The sequence below is a fragment of the Pongo abelii genome, chromosome 16, assembly GCF_028885655.2.
Source record: "Pongo abelii isolate AG06213 chromosome 16, NHGRI_mPonAbe1-v2.0_pri, whole genome shotgun sequence".
Lineage (NCBI taxonomy): Eukaryota > Metazoa > Chordata > Mammalia > Primates > Hominidae > Pongo > Pongo abelii.
Window position 1 is genome coordinate 22,106,123 of NC_072001.2, and position 18,265 is coordinate 22,124,387.

At 43.4% G+C, this 18,265-nt stretch overlaps 1 protein-coding gene, 1 long non-coding RNA gene and 3 pseudogenes across 2 annotated transcripts; 1 reads left to right on the plus strand and 4 right to left on the minus strand.

Annotated features, from left to right (window-relative positions):
• The window catches only part of LOC129050310 (putative HERC2-like protein 3), a 28,159-nt pseudogene extending 26,832 nt beyond the window's left edge, over nucleotides 1-1,327 (minus strand).
• On the minus strand, nucleotides 1,294-3,034 carry LOC129050008 (E3 ubiquitin-protein ligase HERC2-like; the record flags this gene model as incomplete). The annotated part of the gene is made up of 3 exons (XM_054531301.2): nucleotides 1,294-1,374; nucleotides 2,340-2,443; nucleotides 2,827-3,034. Coding segments are annotated over 3 exons (393 nt in total), but the record flags the coding sequence as incomplete, so codon positions are not given.
• On the minus strand, nucleotides 2,911-8,758 carry LOC129050009 (E3 ubiquitin-protein ligase HERC2-like; annotated as a pseudogene).
• A 428-nt stretch (nucleotides 8,759-9,186) lies between these two features.
• LOC129050393 (uncharacterized) lies at nucleotides 9,187-14,163 on the minus strand. The gene is made up of 3 exons (XR_008513981.2): nucleotides 14,023-14,163; nucleotides 13,101-13,202; nucleotides 9,187-9,216 (listed from the first exon to the last, which is right to left on the minus strand). It is a non-coding gene; the product is annotated as an uncharacterized LOC129050393 (long non-coding RNA).
• Nucleotides 14,164-15,280: 1,117 nt separating this feature from the next.
• On the plus strand, nucleotides 15,281-15,839 carry LOC129050370 (COX assembly mitochondrial protein 2 homolog; annotated as a pseudogene).
• Nucleotides 15,840-18,265: the final 2,426 nt, after the last annotated feature.

Genomic DNA, 18,265 nt, shown 5'->3' on the forward strand with positions numbered 1-18,265 from the left:
AGAAAGCAGAGGCATGTCCTATCCATCACTGCATCCTGAACACCTCGTATGGTAACGGCACCAGGCAACTGCTCAACAGAAGCTGCTCAATGGACAGACAGACAGACAGATGGGAAATGCACAACTACATGAAGGAAAATGTAAACCCATCTTAGGAGACAGGAAGAAGCTTATTATTTTAGGTGGTTACAAAGGCTGCCATCCTGAACTATAACTGACTTGAGCCTGGTCTGGTAAAAACGCAGTCCTCAAGTAGAATGCTGTTCCCTGAGAGGACAGCTAATCCACATTCTGTGCAATTTCTGGGCATGCAGGCAGAAAAAAGCCATGCTGGGCCCATCAGGCAGAGGCTGCAATACGTGAGACCACCACAGGGTAGACAGGTAGACATTCCTGCACACTTTTTAGCTTCCTCTGCAGCAACAGACCATGAGGGCAAATAACAGCCACTCACAGCTGTTTCTACCTGATTCAGTCTCACTATCCTTATTACTATTATTTTTTATCATCATCAACTGTGTTGAATACTCCTCTCTTTTTTTGAGACGGAATCTCACTCTTGTCACCCAGGCTGGAGTGCAGTGGTGCAATCTCAGCTCACTGCAACCTCCGTCTCCTGGGTTCAAGCAATTTTCCTACCTCAGCCTCCTGAGTAACTGGGATTACAGGCACCTGTCACCACGCCCAGCTAATTTTTGCATTTTTAGTAGACATGGGGTTCACCACATTGGCCAGGCTGGTCTCGAACTCCTGACCTCAGGTGATCCACCCGCCTCAGCCTCCCAAAGTGCTGGGATTACAGGCATGAGCCACCGCCTGGCCATCTCCTACTTTTTTAAAGAGAGAGTCTTGTTCTGTCACCCAGGCTGGAGTGCAGTGGTATGATCATGACTCACTGCAACCTCAACCTCCCAGGCTCAAGCGATCCTCCTACCTCAGCCTCCTGAGTATCTGGGACTACAAAAGTACGTGCCACCATGCCTGGATGATTTTTGTGTATATTGTAGAGATGGGGTTTTGCCATGTTGCCCAGGCTGGTCTCAAACTCTTGACCTCAAGCAATCCACATGCCTCAACCTCCCAAAGTGCTGGGATTACAGGCATGAACCACTGTGCCTGGCCCTCTCCCACTCTTAATGGCACTTACAGTTCAAAAAAAATAATCTGCTAATCAGCAAAAAGCAAAGATTTTCTTACTGGCACATTCAATCTCGACAGGAGACAGCGGTGTGCTCATTGCTAAATAGGAAGCATGTAATCCGAGAAGCAGGCCCACATTCCTCTCTGTGTCTATCAGAGGTGAAGAGAGACTTCCCAGATCTGGTATAGTGACAACTTATTGGTCAGGCTGGAAAAATAAATTTCATCATCAATCTGAGGAAACAGAATTAATTAAAAACATAAAACCAAAAGGATAGCTCTGTCCTGCAACTGTACCGCCATGTGAGCCCAGGGGTGCTCTGGGCATTCTGCCCCTCCATCCTGTAATGAGTTGATGCTGCTGTGCCCAAGTAACAGCGGATACCACATACCCAATAAAGCAGGCAGCAACCGCACAGCCCTACTGTAGAAAAACTAAAGCACAGATACGTGATTTGGCTAGAATATTCCTTAGGAATCAGTTTCCAAAGTGACTGTACATCATGCTTCAGAAAGTATAATGAATTGTTACATGCATAAAGAACCCACTGGGCAACAAAACTATGACAAGTATTCGATGACAAGTATTAGTGGACTGTGACCACACATGTAGAGGAAATGAAATTTATTCTAACAAAAATCAAACTCTGAAAAAAGCAAGAGTTCAACTTTTCCAGTCACAGAAGATATTTACAGCAAAGTTAATTCTCCCCTTCATAAAATGCTTTAAGCCCTGCCCTAATGGCATTTAATACATTTTATTACTTGCAGATACCTGGAAAGCTAATCCCAATATATAAATTCTATGTGTTCGTGAATACATAGGAAGGACATATTTCTATTGTAAAGAATTACACTTCTACATAGTTCTTCCCAAAAAATACACACCTCAAGATAATAAGCCATTCCAAATTTCTACATAAGACCAAAGTTTAACCTCTTTTCTTGTGGAACACTGTCTATATTTCTCACAAATTGAACATTTAAAAAACAATCTTTCAAGACCAGTACATCACAGATCTTAACACGAATAAATGTAAATTCATTTATGACAAAACCTCTAAAGGATCTTTATATTTATCCCTAATGCCCCCCAAAAGACCCAGATATCAGTACTTCTAGATCCAAATATTCCTATCACAAACACACAGAGGGTATCCCCTGCTATCCTCTGCATCATTCAAGGCATACAGCCTCACCTCCAAATATTGGCCAACACAAAACGCGTGCATGGATTCCCGGGTGTCTTCAAACTGCAAAGCAGCTTCCAAAGCTACCACTGGGTCTTCCCCTGCAAACTGAGCTGAAACAAAAAGGGAAAAAGCAACATGAGTTCAATTCAGCTTGCCTGGAGAGCTATAGGAAAAACAGTGAGTAGGAAATAAGTTAGGCGCTTAACTCAAAAGTGAGGGTTACCAGAGTATAATGACCTCCCACTGTCTCCCAGGGTTGCCGGGGCCGACTCAGAACTTGAAACGAGTTCCAAGTATTAAAACAAAAATGCATAATGAAAGCAAATTCTTCAAATGTGCTCAATTTGTTGATAAGACAGACACCAAAGCCACCGATACATTAAAGTATGCAGGGGCTGGCACAAAACTAAAGAAATCACTTATAAGCCAAATACTCTGCTTAGAATGATACAGGCTGCAACTTTTAACCAGGAAATAAGAAGTGTAATCTTACCAAGAATACTATTTCCTGTTAACGACTGTGTCTGGAAGTCCTTTATATCATACACTTTCCCGTCAATCACAGTCCAGAAGCCTCCATCTTTATTATGGTTCTCCAAATCAGCTTTGCGTATAAGTGTCACTTCCTCATTATTTCTACAGTTCTGACCTGTAAAAAATGACTCTGTATATACAGAAACCAGAATCAGTCCATCGATCAATCAACAGGTAAAATGAAAAGAACAAACTGTGTGAAAGAACTACAAGCAGAAATAAACAAATCCACAATCACAATGGGAGAAATACATACCTAGCTCTGAAACTAATACCACACATACAAATTCTATTAAATATAGAATGCTTTAAAAAAAAATCTAGGCAGCATGAATATCAAATCTGGCCATGCCAGGCCACAGAGCAAATCTCAACAGATTTCAAAGAAATAAAGTTACAGAGCATGTGTGCTGACTACAATGCAGTTAAATTAGAAATAGGTTTTCAAAAATTCATTCAAAATAAAATAAAAATGACTCTGTATATACAGAAAATAAAAATATTCATTCACATATTTGAAAATTACAAAATACACTTATAAGTAACCCAAAATTCTAAGAAAAAATGACTATGAAAATTAGAAAATGTGTTCAATTAATAATCAAAATACTGCAGATCAAAATTGGTGACATACAACTAAATGCATGCTTGAGGGCATTTACGCCTTTAAATGTGTGTATTAGAGGGAAAAAGCTAAAAAAGAAAAGAAACACCAAATCAATAAAAGTCTATTAGTTCATAAAAATACTCAAAAAAAGAAAACCTGAGTGGTGGTCACCTGTGCAAGTGCTAGGATACCAACTCAATATTACGAAAAATAGTTAAAGGGAGGTGGCAGTTCAAGAAGTCAAGCCTAGATTATGTCCTTCCTGTACAGATTGTACCTCCTGCTAACCAGACAGCAGAGGGCAAGGTTGGTGGGGATTTTATAGAGGACACGCAGCACATGAATTCCCTGGTCTAGTTCACAGAACTAAAGCGGGAGCCACCCAGCACTACAGGCCTCCTGAGCCAACAGAAAGCATGCAGCATGACTCCAGACATAACACCGCCCCAAGGAGACTGAATTCAAATCCAACCAAACCTCTAGATCTAACCAGCAGATTAATGTAACTAACAGAAGAACATGTTGGTCTAGAATAAGAGAAAGCAATCAACCAAATTCAGAAAATGTGAAGTTCTCCAAAATAACCAACCTGCTTCTTTGAAAAAGAAAACGGTATGATCAGAGACAGGGAGAGGAGGGCCTGGAGCCATGCTGTTTGGAGAAAGAGACTAGATGCATATGTCAAGCAATGCCAACAGAGAACGTGCTCAGGTCATAATTCAAAATTACCACCTAAAAAAGGCATTTTTGAGATAGTCCAGGAAAATGTAACATGGGCCGCATGTTAGGTTAAGGAATCACTGTTAATCTTATAGACAGGATAATGATATTGTAGAGTTTTTTTTTTAAATCCTTAAGAGGTAAAATGCCTTAAAATGTTTTAAAGACAGAGTTATGCTTTAAAATAATCCAATCAGCCAGGCACGGTGGCTCATGCCTGTAATCCCAGCACTTTGGGAGGCCGAGGCGGGCAGATCACGAAGTCAGGAGATCGAGACCATCCTGGCTAACACAGTGAAACCCCATCTCATACCACGCCGTATTACCGCATTTAACAGGTATAATGAAGCAACTGAACAGGCTATTTTTCCATTTCCATTGCATTTCAACAGAGCCCATTAAAAAGTAGTATAAATGGCCCTTAAATACTAATATATTTTAAAATGCTCAAACTATATCGGGGTCACCACTTTGTGCTTTAGCAGGCAAAATCCCAAAAGCCCACACACAAGGCTGGGAGGCCAGCAGCCCTATTGGTGGTGAGAGAAATCAAGATGTACAGGAGCAATCTGGTGACAACCAGCCCACACTAGATGCATCCCCACCTGTGCATGTGCACAGGCACACATGTGTGCACACATGGAGGACATGTGTTCCAGGTCAGGCCTTGCAGAACTATTTTTGTTGTTGTTGTTGTTGTTGTTGTTTGAGATGGAATTTCACTTTTGTTGCCCAGCCTGGACTGCAGTGGTGTGATCTCGGCTCACTGCAACCTCTGCCTCCCAGGTTCAAGGGATTCTCCTGCCTCAGCCTCCCGAGTAGCTGGGATTATAGGCATGCACCACCATGCCCCGCTAACTGTTGTATTTTTCAGTAGAGATGGGGTTTCTCCAAGTTGGCCAGGCTGATCTCAAACTCCCAACCTCAGGTGATCCACCCACCTTGGCCTCCCAAAGTGCTGGGATTACAGGCGTGAGCCACCACACCCGACCTTCAGCACTATTTGTATAGCAACATTGTGGCAATAAGCCCAAGTATCCACCAATAAGAGACTCACTAAAGCAAGATACATAAAAGACACATCCGCACACTGAAGACTAAGCTGCTTTATAAAAACAAAGAGCGACACTCTGATAAAGTACTCCAGTATATATGGTTAGTTAAAAAAAAACAAGCAGCACAAGTAATGCAACATGCTACCACTAGCATACTCATTCCAGAGAACAAGGAGGTTACAGAGGAGACTGAAAAGTCAGAGGCAGCAGGTGGGAAATGGGTGGAAGGCGTGGGCGGGGAAGCGACAGTGTGTCTCTGCCTAGGTTTGATTTTTGAACCATGTTGACTGTATTCCTTTTTTTTTTTTTTTAATGACTGTAAAACAAAATAAATACTCTTCATACTAGAAATAAAATGTTAGAAAAATCTGGATTCAAAACTAGGATTACTGTTCTACACTGGCAAAGTTCACCACCATTAGCAAAAGCAGTTTTCTCATTGACATAATGAGATACAACAGCGTGCATGGGGTCCTCAGTTGGGCCTGCACCCTACAGGTGCTCCACACATGCAAATCACTACTATTACCATTACTATTACATAACAGATATAATATATAATTATACTGTCACTACTATAACCAGCATTACATACTAACACAGCCCACGTTCAGAGTATAAAGAAGGCTGTGGAACCCCCTGCAGAAGGTGGGAGGGCCTGCGGCTGTGCATAAAGGGGAGCTCTCTGGGGCTGTGCCAACTGAACCTGGAACGCGGGCCCCCAGGTTGGGTCCCCAGGCCTGTGTGCCTCAGCTTGCTCATCATTCACTCTCAACACGGATAACACCTTCAACTGCAAACACATTTAAAAACCACAGGCCAGCTCCCCCTACCAATACCAGAAAAAGCAAGTCTCCACACAGGCCCAGGATGAGAGCCTACAAGTGGTACTAGCTACAAAACACATGGAGAACACGGTTCTTGCATACACACCTTATGAGATGTTGGAGAGCTACATGGCGGAGGCATCTACAGGGTGTAGCCAGATGGTCTAAATGGGCCAAGACAACAACTGCCATTTCTTGCAGATCAATGGCAAGCTCGTTGTCTTGTGGAAGGGTGAGGTACCTCAGGAAACTCTCACTGGGGCTCAGAGGGCCAGACAAAAGCTAGAAGGGAAAAGTAAACAAACATTCAGAAACAGTGGGAAAAATTAAAGTAACACAGTTAGCCTTTACCCACTCTTTATATTTTGGTATTGACTCATTTGACCCATCAAATGAAATGCTGATGATACAGTTATACTATACAGCTATGTATCCGTGCAGCATATAAACTGTGTAAATGTCTAAATTTGCGGTATACATGTACACAACATTGACTGTGCATGTATACATTTATGATACCACAGTTAAGTTGAATCCACACAGATTACTAACATGAGCAAACCACCCTACAGGCCTAGGACCCCTGGAGAAAGGCAGAAGCACCTCTGTGGGAACCCAGCACAGCATATCAAGCTGGCCTTGAAATCTAAAACCAAAACCTTTATTTTAATCTAAACGTTGCCCACTCTGGAGAACACCTAGTTTCATTTGCAAATTAAATCACAGTTCTAATTCTTCTAAAGGCAGAAGAGCCCTATTATCATTAGGTTAAAGACTACCAAATAATAGAAAAATTAAAACAAGGCATGATATTGAAATGCCTAAGACTTTCCCAAAAAGACACAAAATCCAACTTGTACTTGACCTGTAAAGACCAGCAGTCCTGGAGGTTTAGGCCCAGGGCCCCACACGCCTGCTCCTCCCCCAGCTCGGTGTCCACACCTGTTAAGGGGGGAGCTGGTACTAAACAGAGTGACAGCTCAGGTGACACACCCTGCACAGAGCCCAGTACATAGGAAGGGCCAACAAAGCAAGTCACTATTTTCGTTGTTCTTTTCTGGTATTGATTTAAAAGTGCGTGTTTCAAGCTTGGTTCTGTGCTGACAAGGAAGTCGGTGCTCACTGATCTGAGTCTTCTCCACAAACAAGTGGCTTCCCAACCTGTTTCATCTGACTTGCTGCTGTTACCACCACACACACACACACACCAGAGAAAAACACTGCCGTGGACACGCACGCTGGTCTTGCTTTAAAAATAACTAGACTCGAGTGCCACCTAAACACAAAGTTCCATCATGACACTCACATGCTTGTCGCCCTCGGAGTGGGGTGTATCCTTCCTGCAAATGATGCTCTGGAACCTTTGCAGCAAGGGCAAAAGTGGGGCGCTGGTGCCCTGGGCAGAACACTCATTGTCAGTCTCCTGTGCCCCGCTGTCCCACAGCTGAAGCAACAACAGGATGGCAGACAACATTTGGCTAAAGGAGAACACATATTTATTCTTAGTAAAAACAGGTTAACTTATTTTTTTTCATGGTTGATCAAAAATAAAAGCAAACAGCTAGACAGATGTGAAGAAATACTTGGGATATTAAAGGAAATGAAAGTAAAGCCGTGGTAATTAAATCACTGAATTGACACCGAGACTTTAGCATAAGACACCGCCTTCTGCTGATAGGAAAGACCAGTTAAGAAGCTCAAAGAGCACGTTTACATGGAAGTTCTAGGATCTTAAATTCATGGAATAAAAATAATTAAATGAGGAAAACTGAAAGAAAAAAAAAAAAGAACAGTTCCCAGGCTAGAAAACTGAGCATAAAAAAGGAAGTGAAAAAAAGGTAAAGAGAGAGCGAACTCTGGGACATGGTTCTCTGGTTACAGAGCACCACATGTGCTGCAGTCACACATGATTCAGTGAAATGCACACAATGCAACAGGTATTTGGACACAGAGGTGCTTCCTCAAAGCGTTCCCAGTCTGCGGCAGCCCTCACCTCAACGTGCCTCTCTGCACAGCCAGCTCCAGTAGGATGGCCAGGGCCAAGTGCTGGTCCTGCAGGGGGATGCTTCTAGCACTTTGGTGCCTAGCATTCCATGAACATCCCTGAAATGAAACAGTGGATGCAGGAACAAAGCGACCTCAAGAAAGACAGCATGCTTACAATCACACTAACATGTTTACTACATGCTCCCTCCCAAGGAAGGATATACTTTTAATATTTAGAATCAAGTTTCTGAGACTTGCTACTCAAATTTTTCGGAGATTTTTAAAGTATACAATTAACTTACAGAAATGTATTTTATTTAAATTATTCATTCAGATGCTATATTACAGTAGATGACATACTCCAAGTGTGTGAAGCATAAAATAATTTATGTCATTATCCAAAACATGTGTAGAAGAATATCTAGCTATCTTTTCCAGTTTCAATGACGTGTAAGACTATACCAGTATCAACCTCCTCCTACAGAATTAGAGAACCAATTTCTAAAACCACCTGAGGATCTGGAGGCAAAATGTCTACACTAATTTCTATCTCTGATCAAAGATTACCTGGTTGCTTACTCCACATCCAGCTCTCCAGAATTGACTTGGCCCTATATACAGGTGCAGGAGTTTCATCTTTTTTCTCTTTGTCATCCAGATCTTCTCTCTTTGTTCCACTTGGTTTGACACTATCATCTGCAGAATTAAAATTTTCAGAATGCTTTTCAGAATGCCATATCATTAGTCAGTCTCTGCAAATGTCCCTCCCCGAAGTTACAACACACATCAACTGTATGTTTGACAACTTAAAAATAAAATACATCAATCATACCTGTAACAGATCCAGTATAATTTTCATAAACAAACAAATAAATCGGCCGGGAGTGGTGGCTTAGGCCTGTAATTCCAGCACTCTAAGAGGCCGAGGTGGGTGGATCATGAGGTCAGAAGATGGAGACCATCTTGGCTAACACGGTGAAACACCGTCTCTACTAAAAATACAAAACATTGGCCAGGTATGATGGTGGATGCCTATAGTTCCAGCTACTCGGGAGGCTGAGGCAGGACAATGGCATGAACCCGGGAGGCAGAGCTTGCAGTGAGCCGAGATGGCACCACTGCGCTCCAGCGTGGGCAAAAGAGCAAGACTCCATCTGAAAAAAAAAAAAAGAAAAGAAAAGAAACCAATATATCAAACTATTTAAAGCATATCTTCCAAAATCATATTTCATTAACTTCCTAGTAGATTTCACAACTGAGAAACTTAGTCTTTGATATTTACCTACTTCAATTTCACACCAATTGCTTTTATCCAGTGAGTCCCGGTGCTTGTGTATCTGTGGGAAAAGGGAGGGTGTAGAAAAGGAGTACAATTCAAAAATCTTTTAACTCTTTACAAGGCCCTACTCCACTGCCAACCGGGAAGCACTGCTATGCAGGGGCACTGTCACTTATAGCATAATTCAAGAGCACTGGGACACAAAGGAAAAGCTGAGAAAAATGACTTTAGGCCACTGACAATGTCAAGTTTCAGTCAAAAATAACTGTCATAAAACTCCTTACACAGTAAGCGAAGAGAAGAGAGAACTAACCTTAACCTTGAAATCTAAACACCTTCTATCACAGAAGGCTGTGACTAAATGTCTAAACAACATAATTAGAAAAATGTATCTCAATCGATGAAAGACAATATCCCATCCAGATTACAAATAATGACTATCTAAAAATCTCGAAGGAAACAGTTCCTGTTTACAACACTTCTGACACCAAATGTATGGACTTTTGCACCAAGCAATTCTCCAGTTCTTTGCAACAGCCAGCTATGTGTCCCACAATGCAATTCAATTCTGAAACTAACTACCTAGAATTAGCACAGACCCCACAGGTTAATAACAGGAGAGAAAAGGTACAATGCTGAAAAAAATATCTAAAGAACTAATGGCTGAAAACTTCCTAGGTTCAGGAAATGACATAAACTTAGCCAGATTGAAGAATCTGCACAAAGCCCAAACAAGATAAATCCAAAGGAAGCCATGACGAGGCACATCATAATCAACCGCTAAACTCTAAGGACAAAACCGTTTCAAAAGTGCCACAGAAAGTAGATATAGAAGAATGTCTTGTGTGGCCTCAAATTAAGGCTAAATATTATGTACTGCCTTGACGTCGGTAAAATCAAGAAAGCCTCAAATGGCCTAACCACAAGGTCTCCCCCGAGCTCTGCTCCCACGGATAAGATCCCAAAGCCAAACAACCTCCTTATCGCAGAGACCCGACCCCAGCCTGCTCATCCCTGCCGGCCCAGAGTTATTCAAACAAGCCAATCACATCTTCCCATGGAAGATGTGTTAGCCAAATGAAATGGTATTCCAAATGAAATACCATTCAGCAATAAAAAGAACTATTAATACACGGAACAACAATAAATCTCAAACATCTAACTAGGAGTAAATGAAGATGGTTTCAAAACATTACTTAAAATATGGTTCCACTCACATGACATTCTCAAAAAGAATACCCTATACTGATGGAGAACAGATCAGTGGTTACCAGGGTACGAGGCCAGGGAACACGTGATAAAAAGGAGAAGCACAAGGGAGCTTTTGGGGTGATGAAAATTCTCCATCCTGATGATGATGGGGGTTACATGAATCTATAGAGGTCAAAATTTACTGAACTAGATACCACAGTAAAATAAATTTCATATAAGTTTTTTAATAAAAAAAAAAGTTGGCTGGGTGCGGTGGCTCACACCTGTAATCCCAGCACTTTGGGAGGCTGGGGTGAGCAGATCACAAGGTCAGGATTTCGAGACGAGCCTGGCCAACACGGTAAACCCCGTCTCTACTAAAAATGCAAAAATTAGCCAGGTGTGGTGGCACGCGCCTGTAATCCCAGCTACCTGGGAGCCTGAGGCAGGAGAATCGCTTAAACCTGGAAGGCGGAGGTTGCAGTGAGCTGAGATCACGCCACTGCACTCCAGCCTGGACCACCAAGTGAAACGTCATCTCAAAACAAAACAAAACAAAACAAACAAAAAACAAAGAAAATATCTAGGTCTAGGTAGGACAGCTGGAATACAGTCTGGTGGAATCATGTCAGAGCAGCGAGCTGGGTCTGGAGGGCTGGAGTAGGGTATGGCCCCACTCTAGGAAGGAACTAGGAAACGCATCCTGGGTGAAGCAAGAGCAGAGTCCCGTTCTGCAACAGATTAGCATTTATCCTGATCTGAGAAACTACATGCAAATTTAATACGTCTCACTTAGCCTCTTATTTTCCTTAACAACATGGAAAATGAGAGAACAAACAATTCAGAAGTTTAAGACATGAAATACATTTAATTCAGAAATCATACACAGAAAGGTAGGAAATAAACGGGGGGAAAAAGCAGCTAATGAAAAGTGAAAATGCGCCAGGTGCAGTGGCTCACACCTACAATCCCAGCACGCTGGGAGGCCAAGGCGGGCGGATCAATTGAGGTCAGGAGTTTCAGACCAGCTTGGCCGACATGGTGAAACTCCAACTCTACTAAAAATACAAAAATTGGCCCAGCGTGGTGGCAACCACCTGTAATTCCAGCAGCTCGAGAGGCTGAGGCAGGAGAACTGCTTGAACCTGGGAGGCAGAGGCTGCAGTGAGCCAAGATCATGCCACTGTACTCCAGCCTGGGCAACAGAGCAAGACCCTGTCTCAGAAAATAAAATAAAATATTCATAGTCTTAATAATGGAAAATAAAAACACTTACTGAATGCCAAAAAATCTCCCTAAAAACCCCAATCAGTTGTGATCTACATAAAGAACAATTATGCTCTGCTTTCTAACCACAATTTTAAAGAACAAAAATATTCATCAAATGTGGGCTGGGTGCGGAGGCTCACGCCTGTAATCCCAACACTTTGGGAGGCCGTGGCAGGCGGATCATGAGGTCAGGAGTTCAAGACCAGCCTGGCCAATATGGTGAAACTCCGTCTCTACTAAAAATACAAAAATTAGCTGGGCGTGGTGGAGGGCACCTGTAATCCTAGCTACTCAGGAGGCTAAGACAGAGAACTGCTTGAACCCGGGAGGCGGAGGTTGCAGTAAGCCAAGATCAGGCCACTGCACTCCAGCCTGAGCGACAGAGCAAGACTCCCTCTCGAGAGGAAAAAACAAACAAACCAAAAATTCATCAAATGTAATAAATAAAACATATACTTTGGATTTTTCCATGTACTTAGCTTTTCTTAGAGCATCTTTTAGAATTATTGCTTCACAAAAAACACTTTGAGAAATGTTTTAATTTATTAAGAAATACTGGAGGGCTAGGAAAAAGAGGTTACAACTTTTTAAAATATACACAATGAATTACGCATATGTGAAAAAAAAGAAAAAAGGGTTGCTGACTCCTGTCACGGAAGGCACTGTCATATGGACACTCTTAGCCTCAGCATCCAGAGGTCCAGAAAGGGAAAATTTCAAGTCAGAGAGAATTCTATATATACCATTTATTTGGAAACTTCAGCCCTTAAGATCCCAGCATCATGACCTCAGTTTCAACACAATTGTCCTTAGACCTTGTATTGGTTACAAATACAAAACAAACAGCTCAACTGAACTAACTCTTGTCTCTCCAGAAACACAAACACAAAACCTCATAAAATGAGTGAGTTTCTAGCGGCCGTAATTACTGCAACTTCTCCAATTTTCCCCTCCACAGTTAACAGCTCAAAAACTATCAATAACAAACAACAGTCACCGTGATATGGTTAGTAGTGTGGCAGATTTCTTAACCAGTAATAATAAATAGGAAAAAAATTTTGCCTATTAATAAATCTCAAGTTTCGTGCACTTGCAAGAAACTAATTAAAAGGCAGCCGTGCACAATCTACAAAAACAGCCATAAAGACTGTTACATTTTAAGTCATAGGAAACAAACCTGCTCCTCTAATATAGCAAGATACAACTGATTTCCCCTTACATACCCTAAAAAAAAGACTTACATGAGAAATATAACATGGAAGCAGAAACACACCAAGAAAAAGACATGTCAAACCCCACCTGTATATGTTTTCAACCATTCGGTGTCAAGGCGAGCCTGGGCAGCCAAACACAAAGATTCAGAGGGTATTCTTTTCTCCAGCTTCCTCCCAGTTCTCAGGCCTGCAAGTAAACATACATGTTGAAGACCTGACGCTTTTTAATAGTTTACAAACACTCCCGAAAGGTTTAATGCAGGAAAAAAAAAGACAGAGAACAGAAAGATGGGAAAGAAGAGCTCGGGGAGGGGAATGAAGGGGAGAGAGGGAAAGAGGGAAGAGATGGAGGGAGAGGGAAGTGGGGAAGGGAAAGCCTCCTTCCAAGGTAGGCAGGGTGTGCCTGGTTTCTCAGGAGGCCAAATCACAATGTCATCCCCCTGCCCTCAAATCCAAAAGGTACACACACACATGACAGGAAGCCCATCGTTTTTTGTTTTGTTTTGAGATGGAGTCTCCCTCTGTAACCCAGGCTTGAGTGCAGTGGCACCATCTCAGCTCACTGCAAACTCCGCCTCCCGGGTTCACACCATTCTCCTGCCTCAGCCTCCCGAGTAGCTGGGACTACAGGCGCCCGCCACCACGCCGGCTAATTTTTTCTATTTTTAGTACAGATAGGGTTTCACCGTGTTAGCCAGGATGATCTGGATCTCCCGACCTCGTGATCCGCCCGCCTCGGCCTCCCAAAGTGCTGGGACTACAGGCTTGAGCCACGGCGCCTGGCCAGGAAGCCCACTGTTTGAACGACAAACGACAGCAGCATGAATCTGCCGCTTTACCCCACAGCAGGGCGCCTGCGTGAAACAAATCACTAAAAAGGATCACCTGCAGAAAAACCCACAGCCACCACCACTCAGAGATGGAGAGAGACCCCAGGCTGCGCCGGGGGCGGTCCGCGCAGGCCCCTAGTTCGCCCGCTCGCCCGCCCGCCAACCCCGCGCCCTCACCTCCTCCGACGCTGGCAGCCCCGGTGCCCCAGGCCAGGACCTGACGCGCAGGGCCCGGCCGCCTCGCCCCGCTGGCTTGCGGACACAGCCTCCCAGCAGCCGCTGGCTCAGGCGGCGCCAGGGATCCTGACGCCTCTCGCGACCCCCGCCACCCGCGCTTATGGCCAATCGCGAGGCGGCTCCGTGGGCGCAGCCAATGGGGAAGAGGAGCCCTTCGCCGCTCCTCCCAACTCTCCCGCTCCTGCAATCCGGTTTATCTTCCTACTTGGAGCTCACCGGCTGCGGCCAGGGGCAACGGCAGGCGCCGGAAGGCGGGATTTCCGCCGCACGCACGCACACCCGCGCTCCTACGGGAGTCAGTTTCTCACCATCTGAATTATTTGAACTTAGCGCCACTAAAAGTGGAGCAATCAGGTGCAGAGTGTTTCCAGACCTCGTGTAATAGAAATCACTGACACCATCTTTTTTTTTTTTGAGACAGAGTCTCACTGCCTCGCCGAGACTGGAGTGCAGTGGCGTGATATCTGCTCATTGCAACCTCCACCTCCCGGGTTTAGGTGCCTCAGCCTTCTGAGTAGCTGGGAGTACAGGCATCTGCCACCACACCCGGCTAATTTTTGTATTTTCAGTAGTGACGAAGTTTCATCATGTTGGCCAGGCTGGTCACGAACTCCTGACCTCTGGTGATCTGCCCGCCTCAGCCTCCCAAAGTTCTGGGATTACAGGTGTGAGCCACCGTGCCCGGCCTATTTCATATTTTAAATATTAGAAAAGTAGAACTTGGCCAGGTGTGGTGGCTCACACCTGTAGTCTTAGCACTTTGGGAGGCTGAAGTGGGAGGATCGCTTGAGCCCGGGAGTTCAAGACCAGCCTGGGCAACATGACAAGACCCTGTCTATTCAAAAAATAAAATTAGCCAGGTAAGGTGGCACGTGCCTGTGGTCCCAGCTACTCGGGAGGCCGAGGCAGGAGAATCGCTTGAACCCCGGAGGCGGAGGTTGCAGTGAGCCGAGATCGTGCTACTGCACTCCAGCCTGGGAGACAGAGCCAGACTCCGTTTCAAAATAATAATAATGATAATAAGTTTGGGCGGTGGAGGGCCACCCCCGGGCATTGGCCACCTGTGGAATGACCTGGCTTTGGCTCCCTGGCAGCCAGCTTCTGGGTCAGGCATCTTCGTTGGTGACTGCCCCTTCAGCTCTCCTCGTGTGGCCGTGAGTGGTGTGGCACTGCCGTGACCCATCATCTTGTCTTAAAGATGCATCCTGACTTTCCTCCACACTCGCACACTCAAGAATGCAACATCGTGATTAACTTGCTAAAAGAATATCACAAAAATCATAGCATTTGAAAATTTTTTGGTCATTGCAATGATCTTGATCAGGCAATGAGAAAATAAATGCTTGAAGAATGAGTACATGGAAAAGAAGACCAAGAGCAGAGAGTATGGCAATTCGATGCAAAAGAGACTTTTTTTTTTTTTTTTTTTGGAGACAGAGTCTTGCTCTTTCACCAGAGCAAGTGCAGTGGCTCAATCTTGGCTCACTGCAACCTCCGTCTCCTGGGTTCAAGCAATTCTCCTGCCTCAGCCTCCCATGTAGCTGGGACAACAGGCGTGTGTCACCACACCCAGCTAATTTTTGTATTTTTAGTAGAGACAGGGTTTCACCATGTTGGCCCTGGCCAGGATGGTCTCGATCTCTTGACCTTGTGATCTGCCTGCCTCAGCCTCCCAAAGTGCTGGGATTACAGGTGTGAGTCGCCGTGTCCAGCCGTAAAAGAGACTTTTTAATTCTCCAGAGGAATCTGAAAAATAAAGTGCATTTTCACTGGATGCTGAGAGAAGACCAAAAGACTATGGGTTGGCCCGGGCACAGTGGCTCACGCCTGTAATCCTAGCACTTTCGGAGGCCGAGGTGGGTGGATCACCTGAGGTCAGGAGTTCAAGACCAGCCAGACCAATATGGTGAAACGCTGTCTTTACTAAAAATACAAAAATTAGCCAGGCATGGTGGTGTGGGCCTGTAATCCCAGCTACTCGCAGGCTGAGGCAGGAGAATCTCTTGAACCCAGGAGGCAGAGGTTGCAGTGAGCCGAGATCACGCCACTGCCCTCTGCACTCCAGCCTGGGTGAGAGAGCAAGACTCCATCTCAAAAATAAAAAAAAAAAAAAAAGAAAAAGAAAACGCAGAGTGCATAGCACATGGTAGATAGATACTGACACTGCACTGAGTCTCTTACACACATCGTCTCATTTTACTCTCACAAAACCCCAGGAGTTTGGTATCTTTATTCTAATTTTAAAGATGAGAAACTGAGGCTCAAAAATATTAGGGATATGTCCAAGGTAACGCAATGAGTAATTTGTAGATCTGAAATGCAGACAGATCTCTCATTCTGAGCCAAGTGCTTCGACAGCACAGAAGGTAGAGAAACTGAAGTTCCCTGTGGAGTTGTGGGATGCTTACTGAAGGTAGATCATTTGGTGTGGAAACCAAAACACAAATGTCATTAGCGGGAGTAAGGGAGGGAGGAGGCGGGAGGGGAGTAGAGGATTTCATTGCGGGCTGAAGGAAGAGCGTGCTAAAGATGTTAATTTGTGGAAAAAAAAACTTGGCAGTTTTAGTAATTTACTGTTGTGAGGAGAAATAAATTTAGAGTATGAATGGTGTGGCGGCAGATCATATGAGAGGTATAGTGAAAATTTACAGAATCTGCTGACCCCAACATCAACAAAATTAATGGGGCCCAACTCTGTACCTGCCATGACCAAGTTTTAAATTTTTCTGTAGATAGGCTGTTCCTTCCAAAGCTTAGAGATTAAGCATATATATATATATATATATATATATATATATATATATACATAATTTTTTTTTTGAGACGGAGTCTCGATCTGTAGTCCCAGGCTAGAGTACAATGGCACGATCTTGGCTCCCTACAGCTTCCGCCTCCAGGGTTCAAGCGATTCTCCTGCATCAGCCTCCTGAGTAGCTGGGATTACAGGCACGTGCCACCATGCCTAGCTAATTTTTGTATTTTTAGTAGAGATGGGGTTTCATCACGTTGGTCAGGCTGGTCTTGAACTCCTGACCTCATGATCTGCCCGCCTCAGAATCCCAAAGTGCTGGAGTTACAGGCATGAGCCACTGTGCCCGGCTGCATTTATATATTTTTAATTGAAGCCACTAGACCTCAGTATGTGGTCTAAACAAAGCCTGTTCTCCTAGTTCAGTCCATTTTCCATGATATCAGGTTCTCCAAAGGATGAACCCAAGAGGTTCCTGTTAGCTGAAGACGAAGTGAAAGGCTGACAATGACATGCAAATTTAGTAGAGCAAAGAATATGCATTTATAGTAGAATAATACATGAATTTTTTTCCTTTCTACCATACAAAAAAAATTATGCTTACAATGCAGGTACATTAATTTTATATTAAAAATATTCTTAGGTTGACCTCTGATGTTTTGCTTTTGCACCTGCAGTAAGCCTTAAGGCATTTGGCATTCCCATTTTCACAAACCTAATTTAGTAGACTAAATGGCTATGCTAAGCATTTCACTTGCTTTCTATTATTCCTTGGCTGTAGACTATCACATAATGTGAGTGTTATTGATTTTATCCATGTTAATTTCTCCTACCACGTACTATAGCAAGCTATACCTTTAGCATTATTTTTTTTTAGGTTTTTGGCTTGTAGGAAGGTATCTCCTAAACCATAAAACTTATCCCATATTATTTTCTTTTCTCACAATTTATTTATTGAGCTTTGCTGTATGTAGCTTTTTGAAGTAGATTTTATAGTTTAGAATTGTTGCTTTCCGTTTTTAATCTTTCACTCTTCATTTTTATTGAGTTATGAATTAACTATCTCTATTGTAGTGGTAAAACCATTTGTAATAGTCATAGTTTGATTGAGTGTACATAAATAAACAAAACCCCCACGTTAAACTGGGAAGTGACATCAGCCTCTTTTTATTTTTTCATTTAAATTCTGAAAATACATGGAGATGAGTGTCCTTCATTTCTACCTTAAGTGGGTTGTTACAACTGAAGGTAATAGGGGCAGTCAGTTAGCACAAAACAAATGGGCAGCTACACACAAAGAACATGTTAAAGGTAAAACATGGGTATTTAGAAGGTTGCTTCCATATGTGCTATAAGTCATGTATGAGTATTGAGGAAAGAAGACAGTAACGACTACCTGGTAATCATTTGTGCTCTTATGAAGAAGGAGCAGTA